The sequence below is a fragment of the Ptychodera flava genome, chromosome 14, assembly GCF_041260155.1.
Source record: "Ptychodera flava strain L36383 chromosome 14, AS_Pfla_20210202, whole genome shotgun sequence".
NCBI classification, from domain to species: domain Eukaryota; kingdom Metazoa; phylum Hemichordata; class Enteropneusta; family Ptychoderidae; genus Ptychodera; species Ptychodera flava.
This window is the reverse complement of record NC_091941.1, coordinates 12,903,671-12,924,869: the sequence shown is the minus strand read 5'-3', so window position 1 is coordinate 12,924,869 and position 21,199 is coordinate 12,903,671. Positions and strand designations below refer to the sequence as shown.

Sequence of the window (21,199 nt, the reverse complement as noted above, 5' to 3'; positions counted from 1 at the left end):
TTGTACAAAGTGTTTGTTCTTTGAATGTTGAATATGACTTTCTGCTCCACTGTATTTGCAGGATCCCAGGAAATCACAGGTCCCAAAACTTTTACCAGTTTACTGACGGTCACTGGTGATATAGTTGTTGATGGCAATGTAGACGGCATTGATCTTTCTGAACATGTTGTCACACTCTCTGGTAAAGTATTAGCACATTTCAAATATCAGTTTTTTCAACTGTTCATGGGAGTAAATTTATGTTCTTTAAATTAAAAAAAAAAAGATTTGAGCCATCTAAATGAAATGAGCATGAATCCATTCAAGAATGTCCTCTAATGCAATTTACAGTATGAAAAATGTTTGTGTATCATTGCAATTGCCAGCATTGAGTCCTATTGACCAGCATTGTAAATCATGGCTATAAACCGTGAGAAATTTATGAAAAATGATGACCACACATCTAAGCAAGCTGCCTTGAAAACTCGACTGTCCAAGCAATTTTCAGTGCCCGGCCTGATAACGGAGTACACCTGCTGGGATCCTTTAATCTCAGAAAAGAAAAAGGAGTTATTTCCACCTGGCTATTTCTCAGGTGCATGTGTAACTAAAATTTCATCTCCCTGGCCAAAAAATTACTTGTTGCAGGCAATTATTTCTAAATTTTCATATAATCTTCGGAATAAGGCATGTAATATGAATTTCTGTCCAGGTATATTTCTACTTTAGCAAGTGTTGAAAAACTGGAATGGATTGTCCTCTGGAAGAATATTTAAAAGGAAAGCTTTCATCTTATTGTGATGTAATTCTCAAAATGTATTTCCATTGCAGGACCACAGAATATTTCAGACACCCAAATATTCTCTGGTGGTATTGAAACTCATGGCAATGTTGCAGTAATGGGTACTGTTGATGGTATTGATATTTCAACTCTAGAAGGAGAGTTGGTTACATGTTCAACAGATCAGACAATTCCATGTAAGTAATTTATCAATTTGTTCATGTGTACTTTTTTTGTCGCCTGAAAATATGCATTACTAGTGCTTTGTGAAATCTGTCTGCATTGAAGCCTAATCTGAACTCCTTGGCAACATGAAATTTTCAAGTTTCAACTCTATTTTTGTACACAAGGAGACTTGTTTTTCCTGAGTGGTGCTTCAATAGACAAATTTCATTACTTTGTGAAGTTGTTTCTCTTGAGAATGCTGTTTTATGAGCAATTTCTCCACTCAGTAGATACTTGGCTACCTTTTTTCCATTATCCTTTTGGCACAACAAAGTTTTGTCTGAAGCATCCATTCATTTTGTGTGATATTGTATTAACACCACAAGATGTAATTGGCAACAAGTAACAAAAATTTCTGAGAAAAGATTGATATTTTTTCCAAATAATCTCTCTCCAATTATATAATGATCAGTCATTTCTGTCTATTACTAGTTGACACTACCTTTGCGGATGATGTGACCATCAAAGGTGCCCTATCAACTGCAGGGTCATTCAATGGTTTGGACCTTTCTGGAGTTTTCAATGATGCGGTTATTCAGAACAGTACTCAAGGTAACCAACCAAATATATCGGTGTACTCTCAACATTTCTATAAATATTCCGTATGATCTAGTCTGTGTTGATAGTGTAGTTATCAGCATACTGTGAATATTATAAGAGGAAAAGGTTTGGTATAAACTCAGGTATTCTGTGCTTATTTTGTAGCTTTCATGAAATTACTGATTAGGGTGTTCATTTTGAGTGTGCATAAATTTCTGAGAAAACATTTTAGAATATTGTAAATTAAAACCTGCTATTCCAGTTCCATAAGTTATCAATCTGTGCCAGGAGCTTCTTTCCCTAATCTATTCATACAAATTCTCTCGGCGATGACCATTTTTGCCCAGCCTACCACAATGTTTAATGAACTCTTATTCACATATCTTGATCACAATCTACACTTGAAGATGATCCATTTAATCCTGCAATCCTTCTTTTTAAGGAGTAAACAGCACTTTGTGGACGTTAAAATATCAAATTTATAACATGCAGATGAACCATTTATTTCTTATAAAAGAATTTGAAGTTGCTCAAATTTCAGTCATTGTAGCAAAATTTAATCCTGTCTCTTCCTGACAATAAACACAATGTTCACCAAATGGTTTAGAATATAGCATAATTTTTTTTCTTGATTTCTCCAGACCAAGTAATAACAGGCAGAAAAACGTTCCAAGCAAATATCACGATACCAACTGGGCAAGGTTTTATCAATGTTGAAGGTCCATTAAATACCCTGAACTACTTCAGTGATCTACTGCAGTTATCAGGCAATCAAACTATCCTAGGTAAGTAACCTATGGCTGCATGAATTTGAACAAATCTTAAACTTTTCAGATCATTAACACAAGGCATAATCTTGCTTATTTGATGCAGTTTTTTTTTCAATTAGTCCAGGATCTTCACCCTCCGTTTCTAAATATTCAGTACTGATTTAGTAATTTTTTTCCAAAATTGTGGGCTTTCTGAAACCCCATTTAATTTTCAAGGACTTTCAGATGCATATAGACCCTGGGTTGCCCATATTTTGTCCATTATGATCAATTGTGAAGTTTCCGTAACTGTTATGCTAGTTGAGTATGCCAAACTTCAGTGCATTTCAGCTTATAGATTCAATTATTTCACAAAGGTGCAAAGATTTTCAGAGATGGCTTTGAAGTTAATGGTAATTTACAAGTTGATGGTTCAGTTGATGGTGTTGATTTGGACACACTTGACAGTCAACTAGTAGATATTACTGCACCAGAAAGCATTGCCGGTACCAAGGTAAGTTTTCCTGCCATATTTTGTGACATGAATACATTGTGGATGTAAAATGTTGCAAAGATTTCAAAATGTTGAGCAAATATGGCTGTTAGGCTCTGCCACTACAAGTATCCGCTGTTAAGTATGGCAAAATCATGATCAGTGCAGCATAAAAATAACCATACCTAGACTTTTAGATGAGAAAGTACATATAGTTGGTAATGTTATCACCACTGTAAAACTTCATTTGAGGTTCAGGGTATCTACTGCATGTCCAAAAGTATAGAGCCACAGCTGATAACAATGATAACTGTACAGTTTGAATGACCAAATTTTAGTTGGCAAAACTACACTCATCACTTCCCTACATATATACCAAAGTTGGGAAATGTAACATCTTGAACAATTTTTCACTTCACAGAGTTTTGTTTTGAAGGGCAACATTTTCCAAAAATGCAACTTAAATATTCTATATTGTAAAGATTTTTACCTGTTATATAATTTACAAATATAGACATTCAATGGAGATGTGACTGTAAATGGCAATATCGTCACTACTGGCACCACAAATGGAATAGATCTCTCTGAAGAGTTAATGATGGTCAATCAACAACAGAATGTAACAGGTACACATCGAAGTTCAAATTGCTACTGCATTGTAGTGTATCAAATCAATTTTAATATACCATTTTTTGTGACTTGGCTTTTTACCACTTTGATACATTTTCATAAGATTTTTAGAAAATGTCAATTGACTTTACTGCACAAGTTTTCAGTGTCAAAATGTAGAGTTGCAACCGTATTAAATTTAGATGTTTTGTTTCACAAATGTCTAATGAAGCCAGTCTGTATCAAAATTTGAATAGGATGATGAAACTGAAAGCAATTTGATGGAAATGATTTTGGTTTTACCCACAGGTGCAAAGTCCTTCTCTTCAGTTGAATTGAACAACAATTTGACTGTGCATGGTGACGTCACAGTAACAGGTTATGTGGACGGCGTCAATCTGGTAGACTTTGATAGTAAGCGAATAACTCTCTCCACAGACCAGGTAATGTGAAGTTGGCACAAATTATTCTAATTTCCTGAACATTTCGATGTGTGTGTATGCTTTCAATGTTAAAACACTTCATACAACTGATGGTCTAGAAATGTGCTACGAAGTTCAGTTTTTTTTAACCAACTCTAATTTTGTGTAATGTGGCTTTTTATGGTGCCCACTTTGACACCGCTAAAAATGAGTAGTTCAAAATGAAGCAGACAAAAAGCCCGATGATAATAGCCTAGAAACACAATAGCTCCTGAAATTATCAAAAGCTATATCTTGCACTGACAAAGGGGATGAGTAGTGTTTTCTTGATTGAAATCTATGGTCACTGCTCAACTTTTCATTGGTAGGTTATTGGCGGTGACTTGACCTTCAGTGATGATGTTCGTGTGAATGGTAACGTGACAGTTGATGGCACCGTAAACGATCTACAACTACCTGAATTTGCCAACACAGTCATGTCAGCTACAAAGGATCAGATTATAACAGCAACCAAAAACTTCACCAGTATGTCAAGTATTAATTTCAAAGATTAATTTCTCACAATGTTGTAAAGTGTGTCTGTATCTTTTCAACATCTCTAAATAGTTCTGATTTCCTCGTTAAAGTTGGTTTTCGCAGTTTTCAAAAGCCATATCCAAGCCATATAAATTTCATCTCAGAACTCTTTTTACATTTTGTCCTTGTACTTTGAAGTATTTTTACCAAGTTCCTGACTACTAATTATGCATAAAATGAGATTCTTTTTAAAGCAATTTTGTATTAAAAAACCCTAACTTGTTCATGACAGGTACTGTCAATGTCGTTGGAGATGTCATAGCGGCCAGCACAGTGGATGGCGTTGACTTATCACAGCTTGAAACTGAAGCCATGTACACAGACGGTGATCAAACCATCACAGGCAGAAAGGTAAGAAAGTACCGTTGTGTATCTCATTACCCCTGACCAACACCTGCTACGACGTGATCAGCAACTGAGGTACATGTAGTCACAGCTCTCTCAGTTTGACATCTTTTGTCACATCTATTCACAAAAATATCCTCTTCTTAGGAAACACAGATGCAACCAAATTACTTAATGTAATGCAGAATACTTCAGAGGGCTTTCAAAAATATCTGCTCAAATTTTGCTAATTTGCAATGGCTTTGGAGCAGAAATGATTTCCAAGATATAAAGATTATGCGAGAAATAATTTGCCGGTAGACTAGCAGAAATCTATTGTATTCCATTCACTGAAGAAATTTTTCCACACTTTTACTTTGCCAGAGTTCATGGTAGAAAATGACATGAAATCTGACAAAACGTCTCTTTTCATGGTCTTGCACCACATTTAACAGAGCAGACTTTGGTGCATTTTAAGCAAATGTTTGACTTCTGTCAAAGTCTTGATTCAATAAACAGTAATTTTCTGGAAGGCAACAATATTAACAATTTTGAAATTTGTTTTGCCTGGCTGATTTCCTTTACATCAAATTCCAAAAAAATTGGGTGAAACTAAATTAGCAGGATCACACCCACAAGTAATAAGTGGTTACAAAATCAAATTTCATATTTCAACTGCAATCACTTGCATCATTCTTTACAGGAATTTGCTCACCATGTCAAAGTCATGAATGATCTTAATGTCAATGGTACCATTGATGGTGTTGATGTGGAGTTTATCGACACTGATGCTGTCTGTAACAGTGGACCACAAGTTATTACAGCAAATAAAGTAGGTATTCTTTCTCTCCAATGTAATTTCCTTTGTTCAAATAAGTTTTATGTTATTATAATACAAGTACAGTTTGGAATATTAATTGTTACATTGTGAACAATAATTCATGAAATTATAATCATGTATAATATCAAGTTATCTGTAATAGACCATCCCATAGCTTGAAACTATAATAGATAAACTTTAACAAATTTATTAAAGTATGAAAGTTTTGGGAACTTATCAAACTGACAAGTTTAACAATCACTGGTTGATTATAATTTTATAAATTTACAGTATTCAAGTTTCCTGTTCTTTTCTGTTAAGTATCTATGGATAGCATTTGAAATTTACATGTGTAGATTTCAAATGGTATCTACTTTTAAGCAATGCCAAAAACTAGCATAGTCAATGACAATGTACAAAAGTTTATCTCCGTTACATTTATTTTCAGTATTTCTGTAGAATTGTTCATTGCCTTTATGTACATGTTAGCAAGGCAAGCAAAGGTGTTCTGTGAATGTAGTTTGGTAACGTTGGCTGTGTACCATGGACAATACATGTATCACAGTAGTTTTAAAAATTTCAGAAATTTCTTTAAAAAGCTATTGCGTGCAAAAACTGAATACTTCTTTAATAACCCAGCCAATCTCTCACATTGATGTAGTTTTTGAGTTTCAGCATGGTAGTTCCTTCAACTATTCTGAAAGCATTTCTGAAAATTACAGCAACAGCAACTGTTAATTGAAATCTGAGCAATTTGATGTATGTCAGTGTTGTTCTTCATTAAACCTCTGTTCTTAAATCATATAATTGCAGACATTCACCAATGGTTTCAGTGTGACTGGTGACATCGTAGTCAATGGTGAAGTCAATTCCATTGATATCAGCCAAGAGGTGTTCAGAAAATCTCAAAACCAAAATGTGACTGGTAAGTATTATGAAATGTATGGATTAAAATTCTGATTCAAAGATTTGGCCAATTCCACAAATTGTAGCTGTAAATAAGTTTGACAGAAGTGCATCAAGAGTATCTAATAATTACGCATTAACACTGTGGTCATACCTTGAGTGCAGTAAAGTTATGGCAATATTCTATGCATGTTCAGTCAATGTGGTACATGAATTTTATGTTGTTTGGTAGTTAAGGGGCCAGTACCCGGTACACAATGTTGCAGATCCCATGAAGAGATAGCAGATTCTACAATGTTTAGTTTTTTACAGTCAGACACTGTTTTACTCTTCTCAATGATGAACAAAATTGTGAAAATCTTCGATATATGCCAATACTGTTCACATTTCTATGTACCACATTATTAACCTAAGAAAATACTTTCCATGGGCTCACACTTTTAAGAATTACTGTGACATAAGGAATGAAAATGTGAGAATTTTTCTGAATCTGTCCTCAGGCACGTTATCCCTGAACACTACTGTTTATATGTAAAAACAAACAAAACTGCAGGTCACAAATCTAAAATGTTCATTTAGGCAACAACTGTGAATTTTCCCCTCCACTATGAACGTATACATAATGGCAAATAATTGATACATGTACTGTATCTATAGTAGATGTCACCTGCATATTTGCCTCATCCTCATCGGTCTTGGCTTAATTCTGTTGATAGGTATGTACACCTTCCAGGATGTCAATGTCACTGGTTCTGTGACCTTGACTGGTGAGGTCAATGGAGTTGACATTGCAGAGTTACAAAGAGAGGCTGTGTTGACAGACGTTCAACAAATTATCAGTGCAGATATAATTTTTGTTAATGGTAAGTTCAATGCAACCTTCATACTTTCTTTCCGGTACCGTAGTAGAATTATGTAAATCCTGGTCTGATTTTGCAAACAACTCCAGGCAACTCCTTCATCAAATCATAACAAACTTGTACTTGACAGATTGTGGATATGATATCCATACAACTGAAGGACTACCAACTTACTGAATAGTGTACTTTTCCCTATCTGTCCATCACCCTTGCTATTGATTTCTAACTCTAGCTGAACGGAGTGGCATCCAAATAAAAATTTACAGATAATACTTACAATTTCATAAATGTACAGTAATGAGTTTCTCTGCCCCTTCAGGTGCATGACATCATCAAATTCATATACTGCAACGAGAAGTTTGAGTGTTGTATATGAAAAAGAAGCCATGGAAGTAGCAAAACATAACACCAATGTAGAAAGTGCTTTTTAGCTGTTATTTGTTGGTTCACAGTAGCTATGCATTTAACTAATATTACAATAACACCTTTTTTCACTTCAACAAGCGCATTTCTTGTTAAAACTGCATGACCATGATTTGTTATTCTTGAAATCTCCAGACATCCATGTTGAAACTTCTCTCAATATCACTGGCACTCTCAATGGCATTGATGTTGGTGACCTGTACTTCAACACTCCCATGTTAGATGAAGACTCAGTCGTGGAAAGCAATCATGTTATTTTTGCCGGATCACTTGTGATCAATGGCAACTTGAACCTCACAGACTTTGTCAACATGGACGACTTGTCTGAGCTCTTCAAAGATGTGGTCTTTCTTCACACTGACCAGGTTGGTGAATTTAAACCTTCACTTCCCCAATTCTGTGTAAAACAGTTTCCACTCACCATTGATATAAACATCAGGTTTGGTCCAAACCATTGTGATGAAAGGGTTGTATTTCTCTTGTTTTATCATGCCTGGTTTTGATGATACTGTATGGTTCCCGAAACTGTTTGTCCATGGTAGTGAAGTAGTGGCGTAGAGATTGTCATCAGACATTGTGAAATTTCTTGAAATTCCTCCTTCAATGTACCTCTCCAAATGCAATGAAAGTTTAAACTTAATCCAGTCAATAGAAATTCATGCAAGCAGTTAATGATTCACTTATTCTACAAACCCAGCCAACTTCAACTCTAAAGGCTAGTGTATACAGTGGTCTTTGCACTGTGCTGTCATTATATCACCATGCTCTCCTCCCTGTGAGAAAACATTTTCAAAAAACTCTAAAGCTTTAAATGTAAATTTAAAACCAGATTAAATTTAGACTTTAGATGCAGTTGATCTAACATTTGTATAGTGCCAGTCCTATCAGCTTATTTTGTTCACAGCTGTGATGAAATATGTGATTCCATTTCTCACTACTTGCTTTTGAATTGTCTTCAGGACATTACTGAAACCAAGACCTTCACTGAAAATGTCGTTGTAGTCAGCGACATGATCGTATCAAGCAACATGACTGTCCATGGCATTGTTGATGGAGTTCATTTTGAAAGTGTCTTGGAAGATGCAGTCTACCTTGACTCTTCTGTACCACAAAACATCACAGGTAAACGTTCCTTTGGAAGGTGATTAAGCACAAACATTAAACCATCGAAAGTTATGTTGATTGGCATACAGTTCATGTACAATCACACCTTCAAGCAAGCCTTCAATTGCTTCCTTAAAATACTGAGAGCTTGAACAATCAAGGTCTTGCTTGAAAATCATTCACCTGACAAAAGCACTTTCTTTGGAAAACGACCATTTGACTTGTAATGTACCCAAAAAGGTAGAACTGACACACTTAAATTTCTAAACATTTGATAATTTTGCAGCTTGTAAGTACAGTCTTGCTTTACCATATTGCTTATCAGTGGCCACTTCAGTCCCTTTTAAGCTCCTTTTTGGAAACAAATATTTATTTTATCAAATACTTTCATCAACGCTTCTCTGTTACATTTACTGTTTACTGTACACATCTCAAAAATATGGTGTTTTAAGGTATGTGCAGTAAATTAGACAGTTGTACTAGAGTTCAATTAAGCTTGTAGATTAAATTTAAAGCAAAGATGCATGTAAAATACTGATTTGTATTGACAGATTGTAAATGTATGCATGACAAGGTGAGGAAAAATCAAGATTAATCAGACAAGAATAATTGCTTTTTCAATATAAAATATGGCTAAACTTTCGGCATTATTCTGGTAGGTGTCCCATGGTCCATGAATCTAACACAATTATAACTGAATATCCCTGCATGTATAACTATTAATACTGACTATTAATATCCACCAACTTTCCAGGGAAAAAAATCTTCGCAAATGATATCCATGTGAATGGCGACATCATCATAGATGGCAAAGTTGATGGATTCGATCTTTCTGAAGAAGCTGTGACATTGAATGGTAAGAAATATTTTTGCAAGCTTACTGAGTGACTGCTTCCAAAATAGAAACTTGCAAAGCAGAAAAGTTTAACTTAAGATGGTATGTGCCCAGATATTGAAAGTCTTAAACTTTTGCTCACTTTCCTCAAGTAAACTACGGTATAAACCATTCCCTTTTGACATAGAGAATACATAAACAGGAGTTTTACCGTGAAAAATTTGGTATTAAAGAAACAAATTGCCTGGTGTTTAGACTTTTGAAAGTTAAAATAACTGCTATCCCTGTTAACTGTCAGGACATCAAATTTGACTTTCACAAAAATAAGACCAATGTTTTTCATAAAGAGCTTCAAAATGAGACCACACAAGTGGTTGACCAGAAAAATATCATACAACTGAACATCTTTCTGCAGAGTGCATTCTAACTGAATAGCGCTGATCGCAAATGACGTCACTGTTCTCTCTCATTAATATTCATAAGTAAACATTTGTCTGCATTTTCCGCATAAACGACGAAAATAAAACCTGCGAGTGTTGGAAAGGCTATTTAGCGTCACTCTTATTCGTATGAATTGATGACTGAGACTACAAGCTGCAACAACAGCGGCGCATACAACGACAAAATTTGTCCGAATTGCAGCATATTTGTCCGAAAGTCGCGCGCGTGCAGCTATATTTTGTAACAAACCCGAAATCACGATCAATGCTATTAGACTGATCATTGGATGCACTCTAAGATTCTATTACAAGTTTGCAAAATGTTATCATTTGATAATGCTGATTCTCTTCCCTTAGGACTACCTTGGCACTTCTTTTTCATGTTTTTTCTAAATAGAACTGAGATGTTGCATCTTGTGTATCAAGCACTTCTGTCCAACCTTTTTACACTGAGCAAACTTGACCTTTTGAGTGTTGTAATTTTTCCCACCAAGTTTTGTGCAACATTTTACCAATTTTTATCATTTTTTTATTGGCTACAGCTGTTGATTGAAATTTTAGGAAAAATCTTAAACTATTGTCTAAACCTGAAAAAGTAGGTATATTTTATGATTGCTACAATAATCGACTTTGGCACTCACAGGGCTGATGATAAAACTTTCTTTCCACATATTTGTCAAATAGGCAATGAAGAAATTCCAGGGCTGAAGACTTTCAACAATGATGTACAAATGAATGCCAACATGGTTGTCACAGGTAAATTCATCCATACATTTTATATTTACAGTATGTTTTCAGCCGCCTTCAAATATTCAAGTCTGTGTTAAAATGCAACACATAAAACATGATATAGTGTTACATTGTCCACTTTGGTAACCCTTTTTTGACACTTCAAAATCAACATGAAAATCAAGGTTTACATCTCTGCGATCCAGAGCAGAAAATCTTGTTCATTTTCATCTTTGAGGGACAAGTTTAATTAGTGAGAAATCAAGTGGTTTTCAGTGGTATCCAGAGGTCCATAATATTGTGGAAGGACATGTCAAGATGATCACAGTGTTGTATGGGACATGCTATGCTGTACAGGTGTCAAGCTTACACTGGGTGTAGGGGACTCTGCCTGGAGCAAAAGTTGATTTGAAGCAACATGAGTAAGCTGAAAGAAGTGGGTCAAGCCGCAACTGGAAAATTTGGATGGCAATGCCAATGAAGTATGAATAGTCCTAGACTATCAGCTTGCACTTTTCCAGAACTGACAATGTTGAAAATGTTTCATTTTCAGGCAACATAAACGGCATTGACATCACTGCTGTGGAAGGAGACTTGCTGCAGACCAGCGGAAATCAAATAATTGTCGGCAACAAGACTTTTATGAATGATATAAAAATGCAAGGCGACTTATTTGTGGATGGAACAGTTGACGGGGTCAATCTCAATGAAGAGGCTTGCACCCTTGGAACACCACAGTTCATAACTGCAGTCAAAAGATTCAAGAATATCACTTACGTACATGGCTCTCTCAAAATCACAGGTTGGGATACGATTAGATGGTATTCAAAAATTGAACAACTGAATAACTTCATGGCTGCCTTTTCTTCATAACTTAGACTTCTGTACAACTAGTGTTGAATAGTAAATTCTCTTCCAGTCAGTTTCCAGACAGATTGCACAAAAAGGAATATTTAAAGTTGAAGACAATCCTAGATATGTAATTTATGGCCAAGAGCCCAACTACATGTACCATTATATACTCCAAATTTGATATTAATATTTTAAAATTTTGCACCTTTTATGTTAATTAGAACTTGCCGTACATGTCATGCCAAAAACTAAATAATATATGTTGATCAAATGAAATGGCAATCTCACAGGATACTTTGCAAAGCATGTGCATTGTCACCTTGATTCCCTGTCATCTAAATTCAACTGAAGTCATGAAGTTTTCAAAAATTTGGATGAAAAAGAAGATAATTTAAAGCTATATAATCTGTGGTGTTTTGAGTTTCCATTTGTATTCACTTTTATTAACTGTCTTCATGTATGAGAATCAAAGCTTTGCAAAACTGTCAAATTTTTGTCAATATTGTTAATTTTTTACCAAATTATCTTTGTCTTACAGGAGTCATTGAAGGGTTAGATATCGATACACTGTCTGCAGACCGTGTCACCCTTTCTGGAAGTGAAACCCTGAATGGCCTGATCACTTTCAATGACACTGTCACGATCAATGGAGACCTCCGTGTAGAAAGTACCGTAGATGGTGTTCATCTGCAAGAACTCAAGATCAGCCAAGATGAGATGACTCGTCTGCTACGCTATGACTTGGTGGAACTTACAACACTTGCAGACCAGCAGTGTGATCTGGTTGATGACATGTCAGAGTTCTATCATGGTATGCTGTCTAAGTTTTTACTTCTTCTGCCCGATAGAGAAAAAATTGAATAAATAAACACATTCTGATGGCATATTGTGCATTACACTTGCCTGTTTCCCTGAGTTGTATTCTGTACAAATGCACAACCAGTATTTTTACAGGACAAAGACTTTCACACAAGTTGCAAAACCAAGATAATAATTGCTTTGCATACATCATAGCTTTGAATAGTGTCTGACATGCCTTTCAAAGTTTTTAAATCGTGGGCATGCAAATTCTAATACCGCCAGCCAAATCTCCATTTTTCAAACCCTATAAAACACGACTTCACATTTTTGTATTGTAGGATTATTGTAAATTCAATATTTTACTGTAGGAAAATCAGATTTTTCTTTTGAAATAAATCTGTAACAGATAAGTAGTGAGATGTGGGCTGTTTCAATACTTAAACTGGCAGATTTGTACAGATGAAAATACCATAGTGTGAAATGTAGGAGTCCTGAAATGTTCATTCCTTTTAATTCTTATCAGTACCGGTACGTTGCACAGCAATGTTTAATCCCAGTGATTTAGTATTTCATATGTTTCCTTTCCGCTCCTTTTCCTTCCTAATCCGGCTGTGGACACCACTCAAATTTGATCAAAACTCAAGAATACTAAGCCCATACAGAAAATGTTTATGAATCCACCCAGTCATACGGGGTCCAATTTTTACCGTAGGAGGGCCATACCCCTCCCCTGAGAAAACCTAGTTGTTTGGAAAAGAAATTTTGGCCTTGTGTTTTCCAGCTACACTCCAGTCTGTTTCAATCGCAAAGGGCAGCATATGTTTTTGGCTCATTTGTTAACAAAATTCTTCTGGCATGCAAGTGGCAAGTAGTGTTTAAAGACTTCAGTCCCTTTCCCCTGCAAGTTCATTCTTAATTTAGCATAGTGTTATTTAATGTGAATACTGTAGTCCATATGCATGCAAGCAAAAAAAATGAACAAAATGTACAATGACGATATAATGCACCAAATAAGATCGCTGTATTCTCAGGCGAATTCACTTATTCGTAAATTTCATAGCTGTTCAACTCTGGTCAAAACTAGGCTTTTTCAAACTTTGTTCTTCGATGTACTGTTCTCATTTATGGAGTGTCTTCTCCAAAAGAAGTATGAGCGACATTCGTCTTGCTTATAATAATAGTTATAGAATTCTTTTGAATATTAAGAAAAGATTGAGCATAAGTGAAACATTTGTACGTAATCACATTTTGACCTTTGACAGTAAACTCCGTGCGGCTAGGGCTGGTTTTTATCTTAGATTGACTAGAAGTACAAATACTTTAGTCTGCTCAGCCTTGTCTGGTTATGTTATTAAAGGGAGTAGATGGTGGAAATGTTTTATGACAGATTGCTTATAAGGTTTTATTGTGCTTGTAGAATCTTTGTATTGTAGAATCTTTGTATTGTATTGAGGCCTTTTTTTTTTATGGAAGCATGTAGATTGTTGTTTTCGTATTTGTCTGTTTTTCTTTCAAGTTTGCTTTCTTCTATGAGCTGGTTCTCGAAATAAAGGTTATTATTATTATTATTTCTTCCAGATACGATTGCATACTTCAATTACCTGGAAAATTCAGAAACCTTGTCCATACAAGAACCAAGACATGTGGAAGCCTTCAAGTTTAATGGAACGATTTACCTAGCAACAACTTCATACATGTCCACCATCGGTTCAAGCACATGTGTAAGAAGTAAAATATATGGTTGGGATGACTCTAAGGGAAAATTTACTAGCAAATGTAAGAAGATGCACATTTCTAGATTTATAAAATGAATTTTCACCATCAAGTTAAACCATTTCTTGCTAACAAATGTGTTTTGACTGAGCCATGACATTCCTGTGTCTCACTGGTATGTTTGAAAAACACCAAGTATTTATACTTAAAAAAAAAAACGATGTCAAAAATGTGTAGAACTTTGTTTAAAATCCATCTGGAGTTTCAGAAGTATTGATTACTCTTTGCATTCAGTAATCAGTAAATCGTAGAGCCTTACATCTGAAGACTTTGTCCCCCTAATTCTTTGACATGTGTTCTAATAATGATATAAATGTACCAGTCTGAAATAGCTTCTTACCACACTTTGAGTAATACAGACTTAAAAATATTGTTTGTATGAATGCCTTGCAGTGTACTACCTGCTGTTGCAGCATTAATTTGGTACCCATGCACCCATTTAAAATTTTACATCAGTTCTGAAACACTTCTCAGTCATGAATACTTTTGATATCCCATGAAAGTTGATTTGCCCACAATGAAAGTTTTCCGTAAAGAATATCGATTTTGATCACCATGTAATGCGCAGAAACTTTCGTGTGAGTATTTTTTCAAAGTTTTGCGACTTTGACATTCATTTTACTGTTTCTAATCATCAAAATGCCATTTGCGGTACCAAGCATCTTTGTAATACAACTGTCCAGAAGGTTGTCATAGACAATATGAGATGAATACACTAATTTGAATGCATCAAGTTCAAATGTACAGCCCGCTTCTTTTGCAGGGGAACTTGGTACAAATGCCGCCACAAGATGGCATGCATTCACCATGAATGAAGAGCACTACCTTGTCATCGCCAACAAAGAAACAAGAGGTTGTGGTAAGTTAGTTTCATCCATGAATAATATACCTATTGTAATGCTCTATTGAAAGTCTTTTGGCAGCCATTGAAAGTGTTTGAAAAGAAAAAAGTTACCGTGGATCATAATAACAAAAAAACAATCCTGCTCATTTTTGTATTGATGAATATTAAAAAATCCTAGTTTTAATACATAACACTCTACCTTGGAGATAAGAACTAGTGCCAAATTTATTCTGAATCCAGAAGTCGTCTGGATTCAGAATCAATTAGTTCATCTCGAAAATGATTACTTGGAGAAATCCAAATCCTTGGGATTTTCCATTTTCATCTCCAAATATAATTCCGCCAAAGTTACTTATAGGATGGTGTAGCTTTAGATATTACTGTGACATTGTACCATATGTTTCAGACACTGCGGAGGCTGGTAAAGTATTCAAGTACAATGGCAACAGTGAGACGTTTGACGAATACCAGAACATTGAAACACTTGAAGCTTTGGATGCAGGAACTGCAGATATTGACGGCACAACATATCTTGCAATAGCCAATACAAAGTCCAGATCTGGTGGTGTTGAAAGTGTTACTGGATTTGTGTATCGATTTAATGAATCAAACAAGTTTGAACTACACCAGGAATTATCTGTTGGTAGTGAGTAGTGCTATAGCTTTCTCTTATGTATCTGAAATGGGAATAGGTTTATTCTTGAAAAGCACTTGGAAATTTGTAAACTCTGTTAAGTTCTCATTATATGATCTCTATGAAGTTCACATGGTTTCTACTGACCTGTTCCACCAGAATTTCCTGTATACAGGTGCACAATCACCTCTGAGTTGGGCCAATCCATTGTGATGAAGGGGTGAAAGCAAACCCTGCAGGCGTCACATTTAAGCTTTTATAAACTATAGTGTTACATACTTCCACAGTAAAACTTTGATAATATTCGTAATCAATTTTCATTGTATTTACAGTTGCATCTGGAGTTGAGTTTGTCAAGGTTGATGATCAACACTTCTTGGTATTTTCTAAATTTGATACTGGAGAGATGGTATCACCAATTTACAAGTTCGATCCAGAAGTGAGTTTTTCTTCCAAGGGGTAATAGTAGTGTAACCTGTAAAATGAAAATTACTTGCAAACTGTTCAATGCCCATCAAACCTGCAACTTTAAAATGCTTTTATTGAATCGTCCTACTTCACCAGTCTAAAAGCCAAATTACAGATGTTGGGCGTTTGTGTCACATCTTCAAAATATTAGTTTCAATATGGTCAATGCGCCCAACTGAATTACAAGAAGTGCTATGTGGGCTTTTATCAGAGTTAAATTCCACCTAGAAACTTGAATTCTGTACTAAAACTTTTCTAACCACCAGATAGTGGTTCACCACTAGATAGTGTTCTTCGTTCCAAATGTTAATCACATGAATGGATTTTAAAGCATTGTATTTCGGTGATACCTGGTAATATTATTTTTACCTTCATATTACCAGGATGAAACATTCACATGGTATCAGAACATTGACACTAATGGTGCCAAAGATGTCACCAGTTTCATGTTTGAACACGTACCAACCATAGTGATTGCAGATGAACAAAAAGTTGACTCTGGGGGCAGTACAAGCTATGAAGTGGCTGTCACTGTAAGTGTCAATCTTTTCTTTCAGTTTTTATACTCGCATTAGTCACAGATATGTAGAATATGGAAATATTGGAATCAGTTTGATTGTCATGCATCCATTCTTTGAATAAAGTTACAAGGTTTTCTCATCTTGACGTTCCCATATAGATACATTATATAAAGGGAGTTTGCTGTATCAACTTATTGTCTAAGTAACCTTCTAAACTTTGAATGGATTAAAAATTTGAAATTCGTCAAAAAAAACTGATTTAATTTTGTCATTACACATCTTGTCTAACTGTAGATTAGTTCAATAAGTCTTTTTTTACTCTAAGTGAATGTGATTTCTTTTTAATTTTTTCAAACTCCTCTGTTAGAGATTTCATCCGAGTGTACTTACAAAGTTTGCATTGATTCTTGTGGATGCTCCCATTCAGATTTATTCAAATTAAGAAAACTAGCAATATTTTTATTTTAAGGAAATTTTTTCATTCATTTTCTGATAAACATATCACAGATTCCAGTTTAGGAGTGTTGATATCATAAAATTACTGATGGTGGGATAAGTTGCACCTACATTAATTGTAAAACTCTAATCATTAAAATGGTTGCCATGGCAATGATTGCATTTATGCCTTTGCTTACTAAAATCTCAAGTGATGTTACTGAACCTAAAGGTAATTACAAATTCAGATTTAATTTATAAGTGTTTCAATTTGTCATGGCCTTTCAAAACTCTGATAAGGTGAAATTAATAATACAAAACTAACATGCTGGCAAAGCAGAGAAACCATTGAATATAAATATCAGTTCTCCAACTGACTCTTCTTTCAGTACAGTATTATCGCTATATACCCGTTTCAAATCAGACTTGACCAACAGCTATAACTTTCAAAAATGCTGCTGCCATTTAAGGTAGAATGCACCTCAGGGACAGATTCAGACTCTCAAACTTTCACAATTCTTTTCTGATCTACCAGTTGTGGGGGCTCATTTTAAAGCTGTTGGTATAAAAACGATTTTCTGTCTTGGTTTACGAAAATCCAAAATTTAATTTTTCTTCATAGCATTAATGCAGGGTTGGCGGCCATTTTGAATTTCAAATATTGGTAAATCTTGGTTAATTTGTTTCTCTATCACCAAAATTTGAATGGTAACCCATATTTTTATTTTGGTTTGTAAGACAATGGTTGAAAGATTCCTTGACTAAGTTAGAGCAAAAGTCTCACTTTCTAGCAGTGTACTACTTCAAAAGCTACATGTACCTCTGAATTCAGGCCAGAAACTCACCTGATTTACCCATCAAAATTTTAGTGCTAAGGTGTCATCACAGATTTTTTTGTTCACAATGTCATTCGATCATCATCTGCAAAATTTGAAGCTATGGAATGAAACTTTCTGTCGTTTTTGTCACAGTTTCAAAAAGGCAGATTAGTTAGCAGTACACTACTGAATTTTGAATTGGTTTGTTTACAGTTGTATCAGTGGTCTGACAATTCTAAAAAATTTGATTGGTATGATAAAATTGACATGACTGCACCATCGGCTGTGGAAGCTGTCAGAATTGGTAGTTATTACTATCTTGGGGTTGTCAGTGCCATTGAAGAACAGTTTACACTGTATAAATATTATGGTAAGCATGAATATTGTAACTCTAGCAGTTTTTATGACTAACTTTTCACATCAAAAATCTCTGATCTTCCTTCAGGTTTCTATACCGGGGTATGTTGACCCTTGGTCTCGGTCTAAAACTTGAAACAAGATTGCATTGCATACAATCTTCACTGTAAAATAACCAAATTTCATTATCAAACTTTATTCAAATAGCTTTTGACTTTTGATGGCTTCGGGAAGTCTTATTATTATGTCTAAAAGCAGGCACTGGTATTTTGCTAATTCAACTCTGAAGGAAAGAAAAATTCCCCCACTTCATTCATGAACTTTCACATGTTGATGCATTGAACCAACAATTTTCATTAATCTTGTTTTATGCCTAGATTAAATACTACTTTGTACATTGGTTTTAGTTAAAATGTCACAGTATGACAAATGCTTAAGAACCTTCTCTATTCCGTGCTTAAAGTTTTGCGGATTATAATGCAAAAGTTCCTCATGTTTACAAATTTAATAATTTTGTCTAGGATCAACTGGCTGGCTTGAAGCGGTTAAAATTGCTGACATTACTGGCTTGTATGGATTAGAAATATTTGAAAGGGATGGAGAGACCTACATCTTGCTGGTGGCAGACCCTACTACTACAATTTACCATGCAGTTAGGCTGGGTAAGCAAACATTCTATCATTTGACTGGAGCTTTGTGAACAAGATGGTCTTCATACCAAGAGTGATTTGTTGATTTTGCCCGGGCTGATACACTTTGTTGTGATGGATTCATTGGTATGCAATGATCATGCAAATATTTCATGCCTGTTGACAGCCTTATTTTAGTCTTTTCCAAGTTATGTTTTCCCATCAATTGTCTTGCCCCCTGAGAATAATCCCTCCAACACATTGTGATGTTTTATTTTGTACCTTCCACATAGAAGGGAGATTTTCAGCAGGGTTTCTCATGTTATCCATCCACTTTTTGAATTTATAGCTTTATATCTGGCCAGTTGTGATGATGTGTGTATATATATATATTGTGAGAGTAAACTATTTCACACTTGGAATTTCTTACCATGATTATAACTTTCTTACATACTTTTGCAATTTCTCTGCTCATTAAATTCAAATTATGATTATTGCAAATCTCGAACAGCGGAGAATGTATTGTTAGACTGTTCAAATCTTGGAAGATTTGCTGATCAGATGGTAGTATTTGCTCATGTAGCACTGTGGAGTTCATGTTCAGATTTTTGCAAACAACAGTAAAATGAACAATTTTAGAAAACTTGTCAGTTTTGACCAAAATGTCTTCATTTGTGTTTTTCATTTCAGGTGGCAGTGTAAATCATATTCCTGACTTCTGTAAACATGACTTGCTGGAGGGAAACTGGCACGGTCCTGACACTGACACCATCTCCTAACTCCACTATGATGACAATGTGCTGTACCTCAGCTATCAATTTCTACAGGCTCTGGGATGCAGTTGTGTGTTATAAAAACCTTCATTTGTGCAAACTTTTATTTCATTTGTTTTACATTCATTGACTTACAAATTATCTGGTTTGTATTTATTTTTAAAATCTAGTTTGCACTGATTTATATCTATTGACTTGTATTTTATTTGACAATGTTCTAGTTTGCACACTTTTGTTTTACATTAAACTATGATTCTCAAATAAAACTTGTTTTGCAAATTATTACACGTATTGAAAACTAAAACAGCAAACTGCACTTTCTGATTCCATCACTCTTTTCTTTACCAAAATAGTAATTTGTATGAAATAACTCACAGCTTGGTCAAGACCCAGACTTTTACAGTGTGGTTGTGAAAAGTTACAAATTTCCATTTACAACCATCTCTAAATTAGCAGAGGAAAATTGGACCTGACAGGCAGTGACTGTGAAATGCAGAATTTGGCATGTAGGGTTTTGTTTAGCTTTCAGTCATTGCACTTATGAGCTTGTACACAGAAGTTACCCTGTCCACCTGAATTCTGTTAACAGATGCGTATTTACCACTGGAAACCTCTTATTATTACCAAACCATGGTGAAGAAAAAGTGCTTCTCTAACCATGTTCAGGCAATGTCGTGTCTGTCAACCATAGGTAAAATCTGACCCTGGACCAAGTTTGATCTTGCAGAATATTTTAACCCTGCTTAACATTTTCTGATTCTCCCTCGACTTTGTTCACATAAGAGTACAATTCTATTGCAATAGTTTAACTGTGCAAGCAAGGATAGTGGTTTACAATGGTCTAATTGCTTTCCATGCAAAATATGTTCAACGTTCCTGAAGATATTCCTTTCAATAGGAGACTACTGGCATTGCAGGCATACTCTTTGGTTCAAATAGAGCTGGGTTCATAGAATTATCTGATGGCTTGGAATCTGAGTTTGTCAAAGGAATTGTGCACCGATAATCGGATCTCTAACTGAAGATGTACAAGTATCTCCTCATCCACAATGGATAAGGTCATTCAGTCTCATGGTTACTGTGACTAAAGTCTTCATTGAATGATTGTACACACACAGTACTTTCCATGTACACAAACAGTACTTTCCATGTACACCAAACTTCAAAATTGGAATCCATCCTCTCAAGTATACAAAGCATTGTCACAAATTCACATTTCACTCTTGCTATTGTCAAACCCAGGCAAAAAGTGGCATTGTCGAACCCACAAGTGGCCATTCTATTGAGGTAGCCTCTGTACAGGGTTGTTCTGCATTACTCTTTGGGTCAGTAGTGCATGGGATTGGTCAACTGGGGTGGGGGGGTTGCCTATGCAAACTTTCATATCTTAATTCTGTAGAAAATCTTGCATATCTGACCATACACTTTTATAGAAACCTGAAAGCAGTCACCTGCACAAGATTTTACCTGAATGTGACC

The 21,199-nt window shown here is 35.2% G+C and overlaps 1 protein-coding gene across 1 annotated transcript in view; it reads left to right on the top strand.

Moving 5' to 3' along the window:
- Positions 1-19,975, top strand: part of LOC139149408 (outer membrane protein A-like) — a 28,256-nt gene extending 8,281 nt beyond the window's left edge. The window contains exons 13-38 of the mRNA XM_070721155.1: positions 62-181; positions 811-957; positions 1,418-1,537; positions 2,167-2,310; positions 2,652-2,788; positions 3,282-3,393; positions 3,686-3,819; positions 4,167-4,323; positions 4,607-4,725; positions 5,402-5,530; positions 6,332-6,443; positions 7,141-7,287; positions 7,843-8,072; positions 8,667-8,829; positions 9,566-9,667; positions 10,771-10,842; positions 11,369-11,617; positions 12,206-12,478; positions 14,047-14,244; positions 15,005-15,100; positions 15,492-15,731; positions 16,052-16,158; positions 16,571-16,720; positions 18,175-18,331; positions 18,840-18,980; positions 19,638-19,975. Coding sequence (XP_070577256.1) covers positions 62-181; positions 811-957; positions 1,418-1,537; positions 2,167-2,310; positions 2,652-2,788; positions 3,282-3,393; positions 3,686-3,819; positions 4,167-4,323; positions 4,607-4,725; positions 5,402-5,530; positions 6,332-6,443; positions 7,141-7,287; positions 7,843-8,072; positions 8,667-8,829; positions 9,566-9,667; positions 10,771-10,842; positions 11,369-11,617; positions 12,206-12,478; positions 14,047-14,244; positions 15,005-15,100; positions 15,492-15,731; positions 16,052-16,158; positions 16,571-16,720; positions 18,175-18,331; positions 18,840-18,980; positions 19,638-19,726 — 3,845 coding nt within the window. The 3' untranslated portion in view covers positions 19,727-19,975. The remainder of the gene's footprint in view (positions 1-61; positions 182-810; positions 958-1,417; positions 1,538-2,166; positions 2,311-2,651; positions 2,789-3,281; positions 3,394-3,685; positions 3,820-4,166; positions 4,324-4,606; positions 4,726-5,401; positions 5,531-6,331; positions 6,444-7,140; positions 7,288-7,842; positions 8,073-8,666; positions 8,830-9,565; positions 9,668-10,770; positions 10,843-11,368; positions 11,618-12,205; positions 12,479-14,046; positions 14,245-15,004; positions 15,101-15,491; positions 15,732-16,051; positions 16,159-16,570; positions 16,721-18,174; positions 18,332-18,839; positions 18,981-19,637) is intronic.
- The last annotated feature ends 1,224 nt before the right edge of the window (positions 19,976-21,199 follow it).